Genomic DNA, 19,664 nt, shown 5'->3' on the forward strand with positions numbered 1-19,664 from the left:
GGGGAACCTGGAATCGAAGGCTTTGAAGTGCAGGGCTGCTACTTCCATGGTTTGGACCACTTCCACAGTCCTTGTTAGGGCATAGATGTTGTCTTCCAGCAGCTTCTGCCAGATGGGCCTCAAGCGTAGCCCTCGGACGAAGGCATCCCGGATCAGCCTCTCGACCTCCTCTACACCTACCTCGGGTTCAGCCAGACACGGTTGGGCCAACTCTCGCAAGTGTCCCAGGTACGACTCAGCCGTCTCCCCGCGTTGCTGGGCTCGGGTGTTGAGGAGGTACCTTGCACAGACCACATTCATGGGGGGCTTGTACAAGTTCTCGAGAGTGTCCATTGCGCTCTTGTACGTGGAGTACCTTTTGGTTACCTGTAAGGCTCAGGGACCTAGTTGTGACTCCTATCGGAGTCCAGGATGTCGCCCTCGTGTGTCTTGATGATAGCCTCGACCGCATGCTGCCAGATCTCGAAGCGTGTCTGGGCTTCTGGGTGGCGTGGGTCGACCTCGAGGCTCCCTGCACTCAGGAGTTTTTCCATGGCAGCTGTGGGAAAATTTTGTGGATTAAATTGTGGTGCGCTGTTAGACAGAATCAGACACACACAAGGCAAAGTCTGTACAACAGGCTTTAATCCACAAAGATTTCCTCAGAGCCAGGCTGGCTGTGGCCGCAGCAACTCTGTGTGAGGTCTTGGGAGGCCGGTGCAGGCTTATATCCCGGAGGGTGATTGACACCCGACCGGGTGGGGCTTGATCCATTCAGGCCGACTGATTGACAGTTGTCCTGTCCCCTTACACTCCTGCAGGTACAGAGGTTGCCCCCTGCAGTAGGCCGGTGGTGTACCACCACAGACACACACATGAAAAGTTTGTGGCTATCCATGCAAGGATGTTAAAGGTAAAAGTTCCACTATTGTCATGTAATATTACATTTAGAATGTAACATACATGAAATTCTTTAACTTTTGTCTGGCTGCCAATTTGTCCAGTGCCCCTTACAGAAACCTACAGCACCTGGTGTTCCTCAGTGGTCTCCCTTGCTTAGCTTCCAAGATCAGGCAATCGCAGGTGTACAGGCTATTAGGCTCTGAAAAATACTTATGCATGTGGACACATTGACAGACCTGCAAAGAGAGAGGATAAATTTACCATGAAAATTCAGTTGCTTCGATGACCAATTCATGGCTTCGCGTGGTCCAGGGAAGCCATAACTTTGCAAGGTAAGATCACAATTCTCCAGGCCACAATGAATCAAAATTAAGCTTGCACGTCACTGCCACAAACTTAGCAGTCCAATTGTACTTTCTGAAGATTTTGATCAAAAGATGAAAGGGATGTTGAGAAAAATGTTTCAGTCAGGCAGTTATGGGAGTGGCTGAAAGATGTTGCCATGTTAGATGAACATTTGAAGGATCCCCTCCTTCCCTCTACTAACAAGACCTTGGCCAGGAGCAGGGGAGTGAGATTGATTTAGAATTAATTTTGGCCCAGCATAGACCCAAGGGCCAAATGGCCTCCTTCTTTGCAGTGTCAATATGAAATATATCAAAAATATCAGTTCTATAAATGCATCCAACTCATGTCCAGTGCATAATTCTTTAACCAACTCATGAATGCCACTCTTTCCCTAAATATAAAACACTGAGCTCAATGCTGGGAATTTCCTCTCCGGCTTTGGAAGCTCTTAACAATCACAGGTTTCTCTCAAAAACTGGTCTAATTCCTTTGTAACTGAACAAACTATTGCTTCACTAGTTCAATTCTCCCCCCTCTGTTTTTCTCCTCTCCACGACCAAAGGAGCGACCCGCCCACAAATTCTTGTCTCCTTCCTCTAATGTATCGGCCAACCGGGTTATTCGAGGTGTGAGAGAGATTGGATAATGAGAGCGGGTTATATAAACTTGGTGTGGCCCAATTGACAAGGAGTAATGGAGAGGAGAGCCAGTTGCTGCCTTGAGGATTTTTAAGAATTCAGATGGTAATTGTACCTCATGCTGACATTTTTAATTTAGCCCCAAACAATATAACTAGGGACGCAGCCTGCAATCAAATTTCAAACCTCTGACAACCTGAACAAGTGAAAAATCTATGGCACAGATACTCTGTTCACGTAATAGAGTGGGGGTTTACATAAGACGGTTCTTCATTCTAATGCAGATTAAAGAGACTTCCCCGAAGAAAATTGGTTTTTGGAATCCAGGGAATGGGAAAGTTGAGATGCACTCAGCATGTCTTGGTTCCCAAAGCTCACACCACTGGAGGTTTTCTCATGCCCCATGTCTGGATTGTCGACCAACTGATAATAATTGATAGCTGTGGGCTATTAAGACGTCCGTCATTGTTGCTTGGTGCTGCAACTGCAATGACACAAAATGAGATGGACTCGTCTGACTTCTGTCACCTACCTGGTCATTCCTTCAATAAATGGCTCCAACATTAAAATGATGCAGGAGCATAAAAAAAAATAGACCCCAAGAACGGCTGAGCGAAGCAACAGAAAGTAATCAAGGAAGTCTGTGGGCTGCGAATTAATGTTTAAAGTAACCCCACAATCTATGGCAGCCTGTTCTCATGGCTTGTGATGGTTTCTACTTTAAACGACAGCCATGAAGCCCACATTGCCTGCCCCCGTGATTTTGTGTGTTGTATGCCCTCAGCAGTCATCGCAAACTGACAGTCCTGTCCATAAATCTCCGTGCTCTTAGTAAATAATTAGGATAACGGCTGGGATCAGCAGGTGGGCAGCAGGGTGATAGAGAGGTTCATGACAGAGAAAGGATGGGAACAACACAGACATCCAGCTGGCGTGCCCGTTTTTCTTTTGTGCCACCCAATACTTTCTCACAGCTGCATTCTTTCTCAGATGCTTTTAAAGGCAGATGATAAATTGGGAAATGCAAAGAACTATTCCCAACTGCTCGGGTTTATGGTCAGGTTTTAGAAGTGTATTAAGGAAGCAACATTAAGCTGATGTGAAATAAGAAAATCTGCAGTCGCTGTGATTGTAGTAAATGCATATAAAAGCGGGAGAAACTCGGCAGGTCTCATGACGTCCATTGGAGGCAAAGATACATGGCCAGCCTTGGTCAGGCCTAAAAAAATTAGTTACTATATATTTTTGTCTCCTATGGACTCCACAGGACCTACTGAGCTTCTCCAGCACTCAAGCTGATGCCAAGTCAGTTAAATGTTATACAAAATATGCGGCAACACTGGTGAACTTTGACCAAATCTGTTCAACCTGGAGATATGATGCTATCTGGACTGCTGGTCTTTGTTGTAATAAGTGTTGTTACAAGCAGCTGAGACAAGATGTTATGGCTGCTTAACTTTGGAATGTGGGAAGTTCAGGGAGCAGGCAGCAGAGTGGTGCAATTCCAGTAACCCCTGTTCAATCCTTCTCCTTGTTCTCATGCCCCCAAAACACATGGGGAGTGGGTTGTCTGGCCATTGTACATTTCCCCTAAAGTTTAGGTAAGTGGTAGAATCTGGGAGGAGTTCATGTGGGGAGAATGAAATGGCCAAAGTGTTGGATCAGTGGTTGATGGTTAGAATGGATTTGGAGGGCTTAAGGGCTTGTTTCCACATTAAGTGATGCCTGTTCTCAGTCCTTCTTACATCTCTTCTTAAATTAAAAAGAAGACTTGCACTTACATGGAACCTTCCATGCATGCAGAAAGAGTTTATTTCTGAAATATAGTCATTGTTACAATTTGCTCTCAACAAACTCCAACAGACAGCAATAAGATAAAGAAGTTGATGGTTGCAGTGAAGGGGCAGATGCTGGTTAGGTCGATGTGAACTTTTATTATTCGTAATAGCACCAAAGAATCTTTTGCATTCAGGGCAAGTGAGGCTTTGTTTGCCATTGAGGAGTGCAGCATTGATATTGCAGTGGGGCATTAGGCCTTGATTTGTTGCTGCTGGGATACATACCTGTCCTTGACACAAGCACTTCCAACTGAGGCCAATAACCATGGTAACATCATTTGCATGGTCCATATCTGACTCCCGAAGCAGACACTCTGTTTAAATTGTTAATTTTAATTTAGACATACGGTGCAGTAACAGGCCATTTTGGCCCACGAATCTGTGCCACCCAATTAACCTACACCTCTGGACGGTGGGAGGAATCTGGAGTTTCCAGGGAAAACCCAAGCAGGCATAGGGAGAATGTACAAACTCCTCACAGACACCAAGGGATTTGAACCCCGGTCCTGATCGCTGGAGCTATAAAGGTGTTGCGCTAACCACTACACCAGCCATGTCTATTGTGGGAGGGGGATTACCAAGTGGACAGAGTATTAGAATCAATGACCTTTGATCCTATTCGATTTCCAGAAGACAGTGGGAGAATTCAAATTCAGGGAATTGAAATATAATTTTTTTAAATTTATGGGTAACAGCCCCTACCAGCTCATGAACCCATGCCGCCTAAATACACCACATAACCTCTAAACTCTGTATGCTTTTGGAGGGTGGGATGACGCCAGGGCAACAGGAGGAAATCCACGCAGCCACGGTAAGAACATACAAACTCCTTACAGACAGCGCCAGATTCGAACTTGGGTCGCTGGTGCTGTAATGACACTGTGCTAACCGCTAACAGGGCAAGGATAGTAAATGTAACCATGAAAATCTGGGGCTATCATTGGGGGGGAGGGGAGCAAACCAATTTAGTTCGGAAATAACCCGCTACTTTCCTCCCATCTGCATCTGCGTGATTTTGGATTTACTGTCTGACTCCAAGCTGTTTCCTTGGTTCAGAGCAATTTTCAAATGTGTCCTCGTCCTCTGAATGGATAATTCAATGCAAAATAAGACTCCAGAAATCACCTGAGCACTTTGTGCACTTTGCACAGACAAAATACCATCTGATTAACACGAGCTGCAATAGGGCTGAGGTAACTTGGCAAATGCCTTACGCATGAGATACATTTCAGTAGCATGAGGAAACATGAGAAACGTCACTTCCTCATCAGTAAGAAAATCAGGAAAAAGTTTGGAGGAAAGAGGGAGATGTACCAAAAGTACCAGCCTTGGGGAGAGAACAAAGTGACAAAAAAAAGGAAATTAAATGTTTCAAAAGTACTTGAAAAAAGTTCAAAAGGAAAACAAAGTTTTTTTTGCTGACCATCTGATTCGAACATTACAATTGCAAAGTAAATGTTGCTGCTTTGGAGCTCATGGTGGAAAAGTCATTCAGACCCTCCACTGCAAACATTTTACTCATTACGAAGGCTCGTTGGGTGTGTCCTGTGTCCTTGAATCAGCTAACCCCCAACAATGTCTTTCAGTAGCCTGGAACCTCACAGTGAGTTTCTCTATGTCTCTAGGAGAGGATGGGGAGTTGTGATCCCCCTGCAGTGACCAGTCCATGCCTGGTACCATCTCCCATTGTAACTCATTCCATTCCTGCAGCTGAAGGCTGTGGAATTCGCTTCCCTCAGAGTTTCTGCCTTCCTTCAGTCAATTAACATGAACCGCTGACTTTCTCTTCAGAGAAGCATTCTACCTTCTCAGAGGGAGAACATAATATTATCCCAAAGACATCAATAGTGGGGGCAATTGCAAGTTTTTAGACATCAAGCAGTTAAATAGCAAGATTCTTTGGCGTTGATAAATTCTGAAGTAAAACAGAAAATCCTGGAAATACTCGGTGTTACGAGTAAAAGACCTAAAATCCAGATGGCTTGAGGATTGGGTCGGTCAAGATTCTCAGATTTTCTGGATTCTAGAGCAGTTCTTTTAAAATTCAAATTTAAGGAGGAATAAAGAGATGAACATATAAATTCTGGTAGTTTATTTGTTAGCAAATACAGCAAGCTTCATTTATCAAAATGAGTAGTTTTAAAGAAAAGTAAAGTCAACAGTCCACAAAAATGTAAACAAAATTTTTTCACTGCAAAAAAGCATTGTGATGCCTGAAATTATGTTTAAAAATTAACATTGCAAAAGAAGTATACAGTATACAAATGAATTTCTTTGTGATAAGATTACCTGTATTAAGCATTGTTTTGTTTGTTGCCTCTGTGGTGCTTATGCATACGTGTGTATATACACACACACACTTGTCACAAATGTGATCTGAAGTATTGAATTACTCAATTTTCCATTTTTCATCATAAATGTGCTTAATATTTGTGGAAAATATATTTTCTGGCTTTATGTGGAGACATCATGCGTGCAAATCACTCTTACAATTTTGCACTTTTGAGTCTTCACATAAGATGATTTTTGGCCCACACAAAAAAATAATTGGCAACGATACTTCAATTCCACAACTATAATGTGGACTGTCATGCCTCACTGCCCTACCTTCCTCGTCTACTCCTCAATGGGGGGGGGAGGGGGGGAGGGGGGGGTGGGGTCCATCCCATCCCAACCAGGTAAAGCAGCCTGAGCTCTGGCCGCCATGTCGAGACACACCCACAAAACCCTGCTATAGGTTTCACACCTTTGTTGCGAGTGTCTTCAATGTTGGTGTCACTGTGGTTTGTAAATGCTAAAGTGTTGAGGATGTTGGTGAGGGGGGGCGGGGGTGGGGGGGGGGGGAAAGGGACGGAATGAGCTCAAAATCTCCAGAAAACTTTGTACAGAATGGATGATTTTAAATTGTAGTCAATGCCGAGACTGTTAAAATTGATACTGATAACCGTTTGAGTTTGGAAAATCATAAACAAAATATTTAAAAAAAAAGCTGTTTCTTGACCCAACCTGACCCCTGGAAAAATTCATAAAAGATCTCATGGCTCCCCAGTATTGATGAAACTGATGATCTGGTCATTGCCGCAGCTGCTTCTGAACTCGTCTCTTTTCTCCAGCAGAACTCAAAGAGCTTTTTTACTGCAAAGAATGGCCAGGAGTGCTGAGTGAATGCAAGTCATCCGCTTTCTCTCACAAGCTCTTTTCCCTTCACTTATGCCTGATGCATAAGGCTGAGAAAGGTAAAGGATAATGGATAACTAAAGAGCGTCGTGGTTAGCGCCAGTGACCAGTGTTCGAATCAGGCACGGTCTGTAAGGCGCTTGGACGCTCTCCTTGATTCTGCGTGGGTTTCTTCTGGGTGCTCCAGTTTCCTCCCACTTTCAAAAGATGTACAGGGTTGGCCTCATAGAGGGGGCATTCCCGGGCCCCCCCAAATGAGTTATTGTGGCCCCCCCCACCCACCTGGTCTGACACTGCCACCATCACCACCATCCCCCCACCCCTATGATCAGCCGCTGATGAAAAATCAGTGCCCCCCCCCCCTCCACTGTTACCCTCGATTAGATTTGTTCTGATGCCGGCGCTGGTTAATTAGTCACATGAGGTACATTTGATCAGCACGAGTTGCTGGGCTGGAAGGGCCTGTTCCCAGACTATTTCTCCAAATTAAAATTACATTAAAAAGTGCCAAATGCACCAGGTTTCCTTTGGTGGAGACCAAATACAGATTGGCTGGGGGGGGGGGAGAGGTGGATGGGGATGAAGCCCTTTTTTTAAAACTTTATTTAAGATTTTATAACATGAATAAGATATAAGATTACATTTTAAAAAATTAAAAATTAAATAATGAAATTATAATACAACATCAGTAATCTAAACAAACTGTACCCCCCCAATAATTATTACACAACATTAATAAACCGACTCAAATTAATCCAACCCCCCCTCCTTCTCCCCCCCACAATAAAGAGTGAAGGATTAATTAGTAATATATGTAAGAGAAAAAAACCCACTTACAAAAAAAACAAAAACATTAAGCAATAATCAATTCTTAAAAAAGAATTGTAGCATGAGAATAAAAGATAAAAAAACTTTCTCTATAAAAATAAACCTTCACCAAATATCAACTAACTTCACATCTATCATCATATTAATCACATAAACCACCATCTTAAAACAAAATCCAAACCTCATTAAGCATTGTACAATTCAATTTTAGTACTCTTCCACCATTTTTCCCTTTTGCTCTTGAATAGTTATCCAATAAAAGCTCCAATACCACATTTAAATATCGCCAATCATTACGTTAAAATTCACATATCCACATAATAAAAACACATCTACAACAAAAACTATATCTTCAACAAATGGAGCATAAACAACAAACAAAATTCAAGCCTTATTAAGAATTGTACAATTCAATTTATAACTTTCACCATTATTCCCTTCATTCTGTAACTAAGATAATAAAATAATTTACACCAGAATTACCACTCCTTTCACCTTGAAGTAAATAAAAAATAAAAAGCTTATCCATCCCATTCAGATTTAAATTTCAAATACTTTCTTATACTTAATAAAATTATTAAAACCGTAAGTATTAAAAAAAAACAAATTTAAATTTAAACATTACTTAAAAAAACACACAAAAAAAAGAGAAGGAAAAAAAAGAGAAAGAAAAAAAAACACTCCCTCCCCTTATCCCCTCGGGGGTGGGGGGAGGGGGTGAAGCCCTTTGTTCTGAAAACAGAGTACTACTTCAATCCATCCTGAAACTACGTAAGGCGCAGAAGAGGGAGCGCAGGCAAGATAAGCTGAGCATGCTGGCTCAGTGCCAGAGGTGTAGATATCAAATGCCAGTTGCTGGAACTTGGATCCTGTAAAAAACAAAGTTGCTTTATGAGCCCCACGTTGCAGTTTAACCACCAGGACTACCGCACATCCTGTGACGGGCTGCTTGCAGCCTAATCAACTTGAATCTGCTACTTCTTTACAATCAAGAACACTTGATCAATTTGATTTGATTCAGCAGATGATATCAGAGAAATAGCTCAAGATCTCTCCTGAAGAATTGACTTGCAGTTCATTGCTATCTATTGGCCAGCAATGCACTAGTCGGACTCCCAGACTTTCAGGACGAAGCAAGTGGTCAAATACCTTGGGACTCAACAATAATTTTTTTTTCCAGAAGTTGTCAAGCTCTTGACCACCTCCCCACAACCATCAAAGACCACTTACAGCTCACGTAAATTTTTTGCACTGTGACTAATTGTGAATATTTATTATCCTTTTATATGGAACACGGAACACCACAGTTCCATATACAGGTCCTTCAGCCCTCTATGATGCACCTGCCCATGTAACCCTTCCTGCCTCATAACCTCATAAAATTTTTCTTTCATCAGGTTCCTGAGAGTCTCTTAAATGCCCCTGATGTTTCAACCTCCACCACCATCCCTGGCAAGGCATTCCAGGCCCCCACAACTCTCTGCATAAGAAAACTTACCCCTAATGTCTCCCCTAAACTTCCCTCTCTTCACTTTGTGATACATGACATATGTGCTGATGTCCTCTGGTGTTTGCTATTCCTGGCCCTGGGAAAAAAGCGCTGGCTGTCCACCCAATCTATGCCTCCAGGATTCTTATAGACCTCTATTAAGTCTCCTTTCATCCTTCTTCGCAACAAAGAGAAAACTCTCAGCTCTGCAAACCTTGCCTCATAAGAATTATTTTCCAATCCAGCCACCATCCTGGTAAATCTCCTCTGCACCCTCTCCATAGCGTCCACATCCTTCCTATAATGAGGTGACCAGAACTGAACACAATACTCTAAGTGTGGTTTCACCAGAGGTTTGCAGAGCTGCAACATGACCTCTCGGCTCTTGAACTCAATCCCCGTATTAATGAAGCCCAACATCCCATAGGCCTTCTTAACTATCCTATCAACCTGAAAGATATGATTATCTTTTTTTTCTCTTCTTAAGTGTTTGTGCATTTTTTTTTGTACCTGAGAAACTGCAGCAATGTGGGATGGCTCGGAAAGTGTAGCAGTTAGAGCAACGCTGTTACAGCACCAGCGATCGACACTGGAGGTTTGAATCCTGCGCTGTACGTAGGGAGATTGTGCGTTCTCCCCGTTTCTGCATGGGTTTCCACCAGGGGCTCTGGTTTCCGCCCACATTTCGAAACGTACAGGGGGTGTAGGCCAATTGGCTGACATGGCCTGTTACCGTGCTTTAATTGCATCTCTGCATTGCACTTAAGACAATAAACCTATCTTGGAGAGTTCAGAAGAAGATCATTAATTTCCAGTAGACGGATGCAGGAGAAAATCTATTAAAAAATCTGCTCTCTCTTTCTCTCTCTCACTTTTGAATCCTTTCTTTGGCTGGTTTTACAGGATTGAAGATGCGTTGCCGGTGTGGTTAGAGGTGAGAAGACATGGGATGCAACCTCTAAGCCCACGTAGAACTGGAATTAACAAGTCCAGCCAAGAGTGTCCACCCCGTCTGTATTGAATTAGCTGGCTCCTGTCAAACGGCTTCAGTGTTTGGCGACCAGTGCTGGAAACTACCTGTGCCCAGATGGCACGAGAGGGCTTGCCCTGTGGTCACAAAGCCCCTGAATCCCTCATTGCCTCTTCTCAAGGGGCAGGAGTGGTGACTGGGCCCCCTCTATGATGTTCCACCATGAAGCAATGCTTTAGGGGGTGAATGAAAGGAAGACGTTGTGATGAGAGGCACAGGCTGATCTGTGTGGCACCAACATGAGGTCACTCATGCCACAGTTAATTTATTTGGAAATGCCAAGAATATATGGTAATATTTAGCTTGAGAAATGCTCTTGGGATTTCAGGACGCTGTTTGCTTCTGGTTAGAAATCATATTTGGTGAAGGTGTTGTAGCCTAGAGGTGTGTCCTTCCTTTAGACAGAACTCTATGTGATGCTCGAATACAAGGGCAGTGTTATCATTGATAGGGGATCCTGAGTCAAAGGCCCTCTATAAACAGAACTGGGCCTGCTCCTGAAGGCTTTAGTAACTGAAGCCAGAATATGGTCAGCACACACCAAGTGCTCGAGCCTCAAGTTTGCTGACATTAGATGTCAAGCCTTATTTTAACCTTGGTGTGAGATCTCCTATGATTCCCTACTCCAGTCAGGGATTGCCTCACGGGGTGTGGGTATTAGAGGGGCAGGAGGAATTTGGGAGGTGGGGTTAGAGCAGCCTCAACTCACCCCAGTGTCAGGAGCATAGAATCACGGCGATATATAGCATAAAAGCAAACCCTTAATCCCACTGATTCTGTGCTAACATGTCCTCATTAACTCACCACAGGTTCTAACATTCACTGACACACCAAGGGTAATTGACTGTGGCCAATGAACTTGATCACTTGCACTTTCACGAGGTGGAAGGAATCTGGAGCAGCATCATACATTCACGGGGAGAACCTGCAAACTCCGCATCGACAGCACCCGAGGTCAGAGTTAAACCCAGGTCTCTGCTGCTATGAGGCAAAGACCGCAGTGTGGTGATACACCACTCGCCAACTGCAGGGGGCAACCTGTGTACCTGCAGGATGAGCACCTGAATGGACCAAGCCCCACCCGGTCGGCTGCCAATCATCCGCCAGGATATAAGACACATCCGGTCCCCCGAGATCAGTCACACAGAGCTACAGCTAACTGTGGCAGGGACTTTAAGTGGAATAAAGCCTGTTGATCAGTCTTTGTGTCTGCTTTTCTGTTCGACAGCTCCCCACACTCAGTAGCTGCACCACTGCACCACCATGTGAGCATAAAGGCAATTAAAAAAAAAGCAGTCGCAATGGTCCCTTTTGCAGTGCCTGATTAGGCAACTAAGACCATCTAACTCTGGGCTTTCCCCAATGCTCGACTCTCTCAATGCTATCCATTTTATGGCAGGGCTCCTCACTAACACCTCATTGCACATAGGTTATATGGTTCCATGGTCCACTGTGGTAGACTTTGTGACTCTGTGCAATCACCAAAGATGCCTGGAAAGACACCATTGCAAATGTGGTGGTACAAAAAAGCATATCATCATAGATTAAATTTAAATTAAATTTAGACATACGGCATGGTGATAGGATCTCTAATCACACTCCCAACCACAAACACACCCAATTCCTTTTGAAAGGAATTCATTGTGAGCTGTTTGTGAATAGTCTAATCGTGACATTGGTGAGTAGCATCTGAAATTGGCAGCAGAAACAAAATTCCATCCACTTGCATTTTCTGCAATCCTGAAGGCATGGGGTTGCGCTGAAAGGCAAAGTGTGGGGAGTAATGATGAACGAGCCACTGCTGACTCTGTCCCGTCTCCTCCCGATGTCTGAGCACATTCTCAACTCAGCATTCAACACGTGAATCTAAGGAAAAGTCTTTTTTTTAAACCATGAGGTGATCACATGAAGGATGTAGAAGCTTCGGAGAGGGTACAGAGGAGAATTATCGGGATGTTGCCTGGATTGGACAACATGTCTGATGAGGCAAGGTTAATAGGCTTTTCTCTTTGGAGAGGAAAAGGATGAGACATAACTTAATAGAGGTCTATAAGATTATGAGAGGCATAGACAAGGTGGACAGGCAGCTCTGTTTTCCCGGGGTGACAATGGCAAATACCCATCGTGGGTGGAAGGGCCTTTACTGTGTTATAATGTTCGACGATAAACCCTCTTCTATCTCTGATGTGGCTAGTTGACCACAAGACACAGACGTCGGCTAGATATTGTTGATAAGCTAAAGGTGAAGGGAGTGGGTTAGGTGGCGTGGAACAGAATATAACTGCAATACAGAGAGGAAAAAAAAATCAATAAAGTGCAGAGGAGTCTTTAAATGAGTCCCTGATTGAGGATGTTGTTGTGGAGGGGCAGCAGCTGTTCCTGAACCTAGTCGTTACAGGTCTTAGAAAAAGTGAAACTGTCCACTCACATTTCAATGCAGGCAAAGCGCCTGCTGGAAAAAAAGAATCTCATGGATGTATGTGATGACATGTATGTACTCTGACAATGTAACCAATCAACATCAGATCAGTTCCAATACTAATTATGGTCATGTTATAAAACAGAAATATAATATTGTATGAAATTGCCTTTAGTCTGCCATAAGGAAAAGATTCACCATTAGCACTACCTGGCATCCGTTCTAGTCAGAGAAAGAGAAGCAAAAGAGAGCCCCCCCCACCCCCAAGGAGTCTCTGAGTGTCTGTAGATTCACCTCCAGTGCTCCCACAGTCTCTCCAGTTCAGTTCAATCTGAGCCCAGATGCAAACATCCTACTCGGCGAGAATGTCTTCAGTGCCCAGAGCCCTCCTTGCCCTCAGCATCCTCTCAAATCCCCGTTCCAATATCTGGCTCTCTGGAGCCAGTGGCCATCAGCTCGCAGCCTGGTGTGAGTCCTTTGACCTCAAGTGGCCATCAGTCCACAGCCTGTGTAGGTTCACCGCCCACAAGTGGCCAGCAGTCCGCAGCCTGTGTGGGTTCACCGCCCACACTGCCCGTGTGGGTTCATCGCCCACAAGTGGCCAACAGCTCGCCTCCTGTGTGCGTCCTTCACTGGTCTGCCACTGTGGTCACCATGGATCCTGATAAAATCCAAGTTCAAAGGCAAAACATCCATTCCAACTTGGTGCAACATTCATAGATTGGTTTATTATTCTCCTTTCATTGGTATTGTTACAAGTCCCAAGGACTCCAAAACCCAGCAGCAATAGAAATTCACCAATGGTTACTTAAACAAAAGTTGCTTTTAATTTTCTTTAAACATAATAACAGGATCAATCTTAAACATTGCTATTAACAACCTAACTTAACCCCCTTCTAATTCTAAGCTCACGTGTATGTAATGTGTATATGTTCACAAAAGTTCTCTGTTTCACTGTCCAATCATTCACTTCCCACTCCTCCGTTCACCGGTACCAGGCAATTCTTATACTGTGCATAGAATTTGACATTTATGATTTTCTCCAGGGTTTGGTGCTGAAAGTTAAATGGTTACCGCTCAGGAAGGTTCTTGTTGGTTTCAGAGAGAGATTTGTTGCTCGTTGGACACACACCAACTGATTTCCTCCAATCAGTCACTTCAATGTCTTGCCGAAGAAACTTGCCCCATCATGGGTTTTCCAAATGATAACCTCTTCTTTCAGGTCACCACAGAGTTCCTCTTGTTTCCCTTATTTCAGGAGAAACACTCTAGCCAGCTATTTCCACTTGTAAGGACTACAAAGGTTTTCAACAGGCTGAACTCAGAACTCAGAACCCATCTTCAAAATGGGGTTTTCAACAAGCCCCTGCCAGCTCGCCATTTTGCAGCCTCAACTGCTACTGTAGAACTGACTGCTCTCTCTCTCTCCCCAAAGAGTAATTACCTGTCTGTTTTTTCTCTCTTTGCTTGTAAAAACCATATGAAGTCTTACAGGGTTCGAAACCCAATCTTTGAAAGATCCTATCAGTATCTGAGTCTGGACTTCGCTCCATTTGTGAAGTTCTTTCCAAAAGCAGTTACATTGTCTCTGCAAAGTTACAGGTGACACAAATAACTCACTTCAGCAAAGCTCTTGTATTTTAAATGAGATGTCTTTTGTGAAGTGTTACTCTGTTTGTGGTGTAACCTAAATTCCACAAACTATCTCTTTTAAAGACATAACTATTCCAACATATCTTATAATAGTATCTTTGATATGAACTTTACAACACGTGCAAAGCAGAGGAGGTGGAGAAATGGGCAAAAGCCAGCCTGAGAGGATGTAAACTGAGGGTATTTATGCCATGTTTAAGCGGTGGGATGGCCAACGGTCTCAGATTCTGGATAAGTAACACTAAAAACTAAAGTAATACTAAAAAACTCTAAAGATCATCTTTATTACTTGGAATAGTAAACTGGAGGACAGGTGAAGGAGTTCGTCAAAAGTTGCCAATATATGAATCCAGAGCAAAGTTTTTTTAAAAGGCAAACGAATTTGCATTGGGCAGGAATGCAACAGAAGCCACAAGGTCTAAAAATGTAAAAGCAGAATGACACTTCCATCATGGTTGAGGCTTGGACTTTTTTTCTTTTTAACCAATTAAAGTTGTAAAAGAAAAACATTGCCAGAAGCCTACCTGGAAAATTACTATATTTTTTCACCAATAAAACCACACTGATGATTAATGTTCACCATCTAGAATTTCTGTTTACTTGCGCAAATAGCACACAAGGTTTTCAGAATGCCGACGTAGACTACAGATCAATATCGTCCATTTGCAGGACGCAGTGGTCAGTAGCACGAGGTGAGTAAAAGCAATTGGCAAAGCGGAAGTTGAAACGAAGTAGAAGCTATTGCAAAAGTTACCATAGAAACTGGAGATACAGTCAAGGAAAAGGCCACATTAGTCAGGAACCACTATGACTAAGCCAGTTGTGCTTTGTAGAGATCAAAAGTTGATGTATCTCTTGGCTGAAGTATTATTTAATAACCAAATATGTACAATTTTGCTGAACGCTAACAAACACCAAAAATACTCCCAATTTTACCACATTAGATTCACATTCTAATTTTACATCCAGGTTGACCACTATTTTGATCCCATGCCAGACCTATTTTGATCTGCAGTTTATTGTTTACAAGTGACCAAAGAGAGTATATTTAAATCGGGCATGGGGTGAAAGTTCAGATTACATAAGGACAGTGACTCTTGGAACCAGAAGGAGTGCCATCAACCCCTTTAGGCTTCTCAATTACGAGCATGGTTGATTATGCCCCAGTGGAGTCCCCTCGAGGCTCTTCACGAAACCCCATCATTTCAGTTACCCTCACCTTTCTGGATTAGAGCATTCCAATGATTTAAACCACCCACATGAAGGGATTTCTCATCAGTTTTAAATGATCATCCCCTTGGCCTCTGGCCATGCCCCCCATTTCTGGACTCCTAAGGAACTGCACACTCAGCATTCTGCAGAATCCGATATTTCAAAGATACAGCGTGGTTAAAAAGCCTTTCCAGCCCACAAGCTCTCACCATCCAATTACTCCAATGTAGATCAAACATCTTTGTGACATGGGGGTCAAACTGGAGTGCTCGGAGGAAGCTCGCACGGTCACAGGGAGAAAGTGCAAACTCCTTACCGTCTACGGGAGATTCGAACCCGGGTCGCTGATGCTGTAATGGTGCTGCACTAACCTCAGCGCTAACCATGCCATATCTTTCAATGACCTCTCGTTCGACATTCCACTGAGCCGAGGGTAATCTTATCCAAACTCATCACTTAGGATGCAAACATCATCTTCAGGAATCAATCTGAAAAAAAAATTCTCCACTGCCTCCAGGAAACATTCTACCATGTTATTGTTGCAGATAAATATATTCCCAACTTGCAGAGTGATCTGATCAAAGCCTTGTAGAATTAAATTAAGACTTCTTTCCGCTTGTGTTTGGATTCGCTTACAATAATGTCCAAAATGTCATTTGTCTGATTCCCAGCTGTGTCCTATGCTATCTTTCCGCATTTCAACTGCCAAGAGTTCTCATAGGCCAAATTTTATTAATTCAAATAAAATTCTGTTTGCCCTTTCCACCAAATTCAACATCCTCGCATTTTCTCTTTCGAGATCACTCACATTTTATATCTGACACGATTCTTTGCTACCTCCTCACAGTTTGGTTTCCCAGCCAACTTTTGATACTTTGTAGGCTTTGAGAAATTACAATCCATTCATATTGTGAAGATTTACTGTACATGCTAGCTCTCCGAGTCAGTGTGTCCGATGTGGCAAAGTCTAACTCGGCCACTTTAATGCAACTTATAGGTCAAAGTAACTTTATTATTGGAAAACTAAGAGACCACAAAACAGTTCCCAAACCCTGAACCCATCAGTCAGCTTTTTAAAAACAAATTTAATTAAAAAAAATTTCAACATACAGCCTGATAACAGGCCATTTTGGCCCACAAGTCCGTGTCACCCAATTTACACCCAATTAACCTACATCCCTGGTACGATTTGAGGAAACCGGAGCCCCCAGGGAAAACCCACGGAGACACAGCAAGAATGTACAAACTCCTTACAGACAGATCAGGATTCAAACCGTGGTCCCGATCACTGGTGCTGTAATGGCGTTGTGCTGTCCGCTACGGTAACCGTGCCATCCCTAGCTTGTATTAAACCTCATCTTCCCGTTAATGTTTTGTTTAAATATGCAAATTACAACTATTCACAAATATCAGAGGTTGCCCAGAGAAAAGGAGAAGAAATTCATTGTGTTCCTTTTCCAAATAGAGTCTTGTGACTTTTGATGAAAGGTGCTAACATTTCATTGGGTGTTCACTCTGGTAGCCTGTCATCTCCATGATCACTTTTATCCTTACATAACTTGCATAGGTATGGAATTCTGCCCATCATTAGTTCAATCGCCATCCATGTTCCTGAGACATTCTCTGCTTTCCTTCCCCTTCCTGTTCAAACTTGACCTCATGACTCCCATCCTCTCCCCAGGCAATTCCTGGCAATGACCCTTGAAATCCTCCAAACTCACCAGCTGATGCTAACCTGTGTCCAAAGCAAACCCAGAGCCCATGACCCTTGGCTCATGCCCACCAACATCCTGGTCTATGACCCATCCCACTTCCCAATATTTGTCTAGAATCATGCAATTACCCTTACATCTCCCGATCCATTTGCCTGAAGCCTCAAACCCAGACTCCCCTAAATCAACGAGCTCCCAAGCTTCACTAGGCATAAACCCAGATTAAACACACAATCATTCTGGAGGGACTCAGCAGGTTTTGCAGCATCCACAGGAGGTAAAGAGATATAACTGAGGTTTCGGGCCTGAACCTGAATGAGGGGCAAGGCTCAATTTTTAAGATCTTTCCATCTGCCCTGTTATTTGATGTGGGGTACATGAATCCTGTACCATCTCCCACACAAACGCGCTACCATTCAAATTCCATTTTATACTTTCTTGTTTGCTTTGAACTTTAAAAAATTATGAAGGGGAGTGCATTGACATCAAAGAAAATAAAGCAAATCTCTAAAATATTCCAATTCATCCATCCTTGTGTCAATCTTCAACCTTGGCCATTCCCAATCCTCCATTCGGCATTTCCCTTGGATAACTGTACCATCTTGGCAGTGGATGCTGCCATGCAGTTCCACAGTGAGGAGCTCATTATCACAGTAGCCATTCTAGTGTAACTGTCCCTCAGTGTCCATGTACATGAGCCATTGAGTAGAAATGTGTCTGAACCTGGGGCAGCAGCACTGACGGTGAATGAAAGCATCTGTGACAACAAACACCTAACTCTGCCTAGATTTGGTTGCTTTGCATGGTTCTATCCCATAAGATTAGCACATATTCCGTTTATGTCTGTCATGGCATGTATGTAGCATTTGCTATTAGAATTATTCATTGCTATGGAAGTGTTGATATCACTTCTTTTAATATTACCATTCTTAATTATTCATATTTATATGTTTAAGCATCTCTTCAGAATCCGACCATAAGAAATAGGAGTTGAAATAGTCTATTCAGCCCATTGAGTCCGCCTCGTCATGTAATCTTAAGCTGATACGTTCAGGCCCACTGCACGGCCTTCTCCCTATGGTGCCCTGGCTAATCAAGAACCTAACAATCTCTGCTTTAAATACACCCAATGACCTAACTGCCATAATTGCCTGTGGCAACAAATTTAGCAGATTTACCCCCACCCCCCCCCCCCCACTCTGTGGCTAAATGAATTCCTCTAGACCTCTGTTCAAAGTGGATGCCCTTCATTCCTGAAGTTGTCCCAATGGAGGACGTTGAAATTTGGCACTGATGTGCACCAAGCTTCCACAATGTATACGTTGGTGATTTTTCACTGAGAGGGACGGAACAGTTGGCGTAGTGGTTAGCGCAATGCCTTTACAGCCCCAGCGAATGGGTCTGGGGTTCGAATCCCGTACTGTCTGTAAGGAGTTTGTACGTGTCTGCGTGAGTTTTCCCCAGGGGGTTCTGTTTCCTCCCATCTTTCGAAACGTACTGGGGGTGTAGGTTAATGGGATGTAAATTGGGCGGCATGGACCGAAATGGCCTGTTAGCATGCTGTATGTCTAAATTTAAATTTAAAAAAAATTAAAAATAGTGCCTTCTATTGTTCAATGTCTGCCCACGAGTCTGCAAAATTCACCATCAAAATCCCTGCTCACTGCAGGGAGTTGCTCAACACAGTTCTTCATTAGGCCAATATCCCTTCATCCCTTTTCTCCCATTTAGTTTCAAGTGCAATGTGAAGACAAGACCCCAAAAGCAGAATGTTCCACAGAAAATGAGATTTCTATACACAGGAGAATGGAACCATTCATAATTATAACTCCTCCTCTTCCTTCCAAAGAAACTGAAGTTTGTAAATTCTTGAGCTTATTCAAAATCTTTTTATTTCATGAAACAGACATATCAAAACCATTTGTGTGTGTGTGTGTGTGAGTATGTGGTTGTTATTACTGTATTTTCCACATTAATCTGCCACAAAATGTATCCCCAACGAAACCACTTACCTGTCTGGGCAGAAATGCCGAGGAAAGCCGTCAGCATGAGAAGGACAACCAAGGGTCTGAAACCCATTTTGTACATGCTTATTTCTTTTAGCGAGGAAGGACTGGGCTTTCAGCTTCAGAACAAAAATGCAGCAAACTCCTGGAATTCTTCAAAGGCAAAAATGCAGTAGTGCTTTCAAACCAGCCTTTGATCAACTTTCCTGACTGTCTGCAAGAAAACCAAGAGTATTTCTGGCTTCCACCAGACTCTTATATATTTGGGCTGGAAATTTTACAGTGTGGATCATGATGACGTCTTGGGAGTGAAGTGGATTGGGTGTGGATGTTGTGGGGTGGGGGGGGGGGGCACAGTGTGGAGAATAGGAATGATCTCAGACTCAGATTAAGCTCGAGACTCTTTCAGTCTGTGCTCACTTTAAACAGCTT

General features: G+C 43.3%; 1 protein-coding gene across 1 annotated transcript in view; it reads right to left on the minus strand.

Moving 5' to 3' along the window:
- LOC138752496 (podoplanin-like) overlaps positions 1-19,444 on the minus strand; it is a 36,320-nt gene extending 16,876 nt beyond the window's left edge. The window contains exon 1 of the mRNA XM_069915315.1: positions 19,239-19,444. Within this exon, the coding sequence (XP_069771416.1) occupies positions 19,239-19,314 (76 nt within the window). The 5' untranslated portion in view covers positions 19,315-19,444. The remainder of the gene's footprint in view (positions 1-19,238) is intronic.
- Between the last annotated feature and the right edge of the window lie 220 nt (positions 19,445-19,664).

The sequence above is a fragment of the Narcine bancroftii genome, chromosome 2 (genome assembly GCF_036971445.1).
Source record: "Narcine bancroftii isolate sNarBan1 chromosome 2, sNarBan1.hap1, whole genome shotgun sequence".
Taxonomy (NCBI): domain Eukaryota; kingdom Metazoa; phylum Chordata; class Chondrichthyes; order Torpediniformes; family Narcinidae; genus Narcine; species Narcine bancroftii.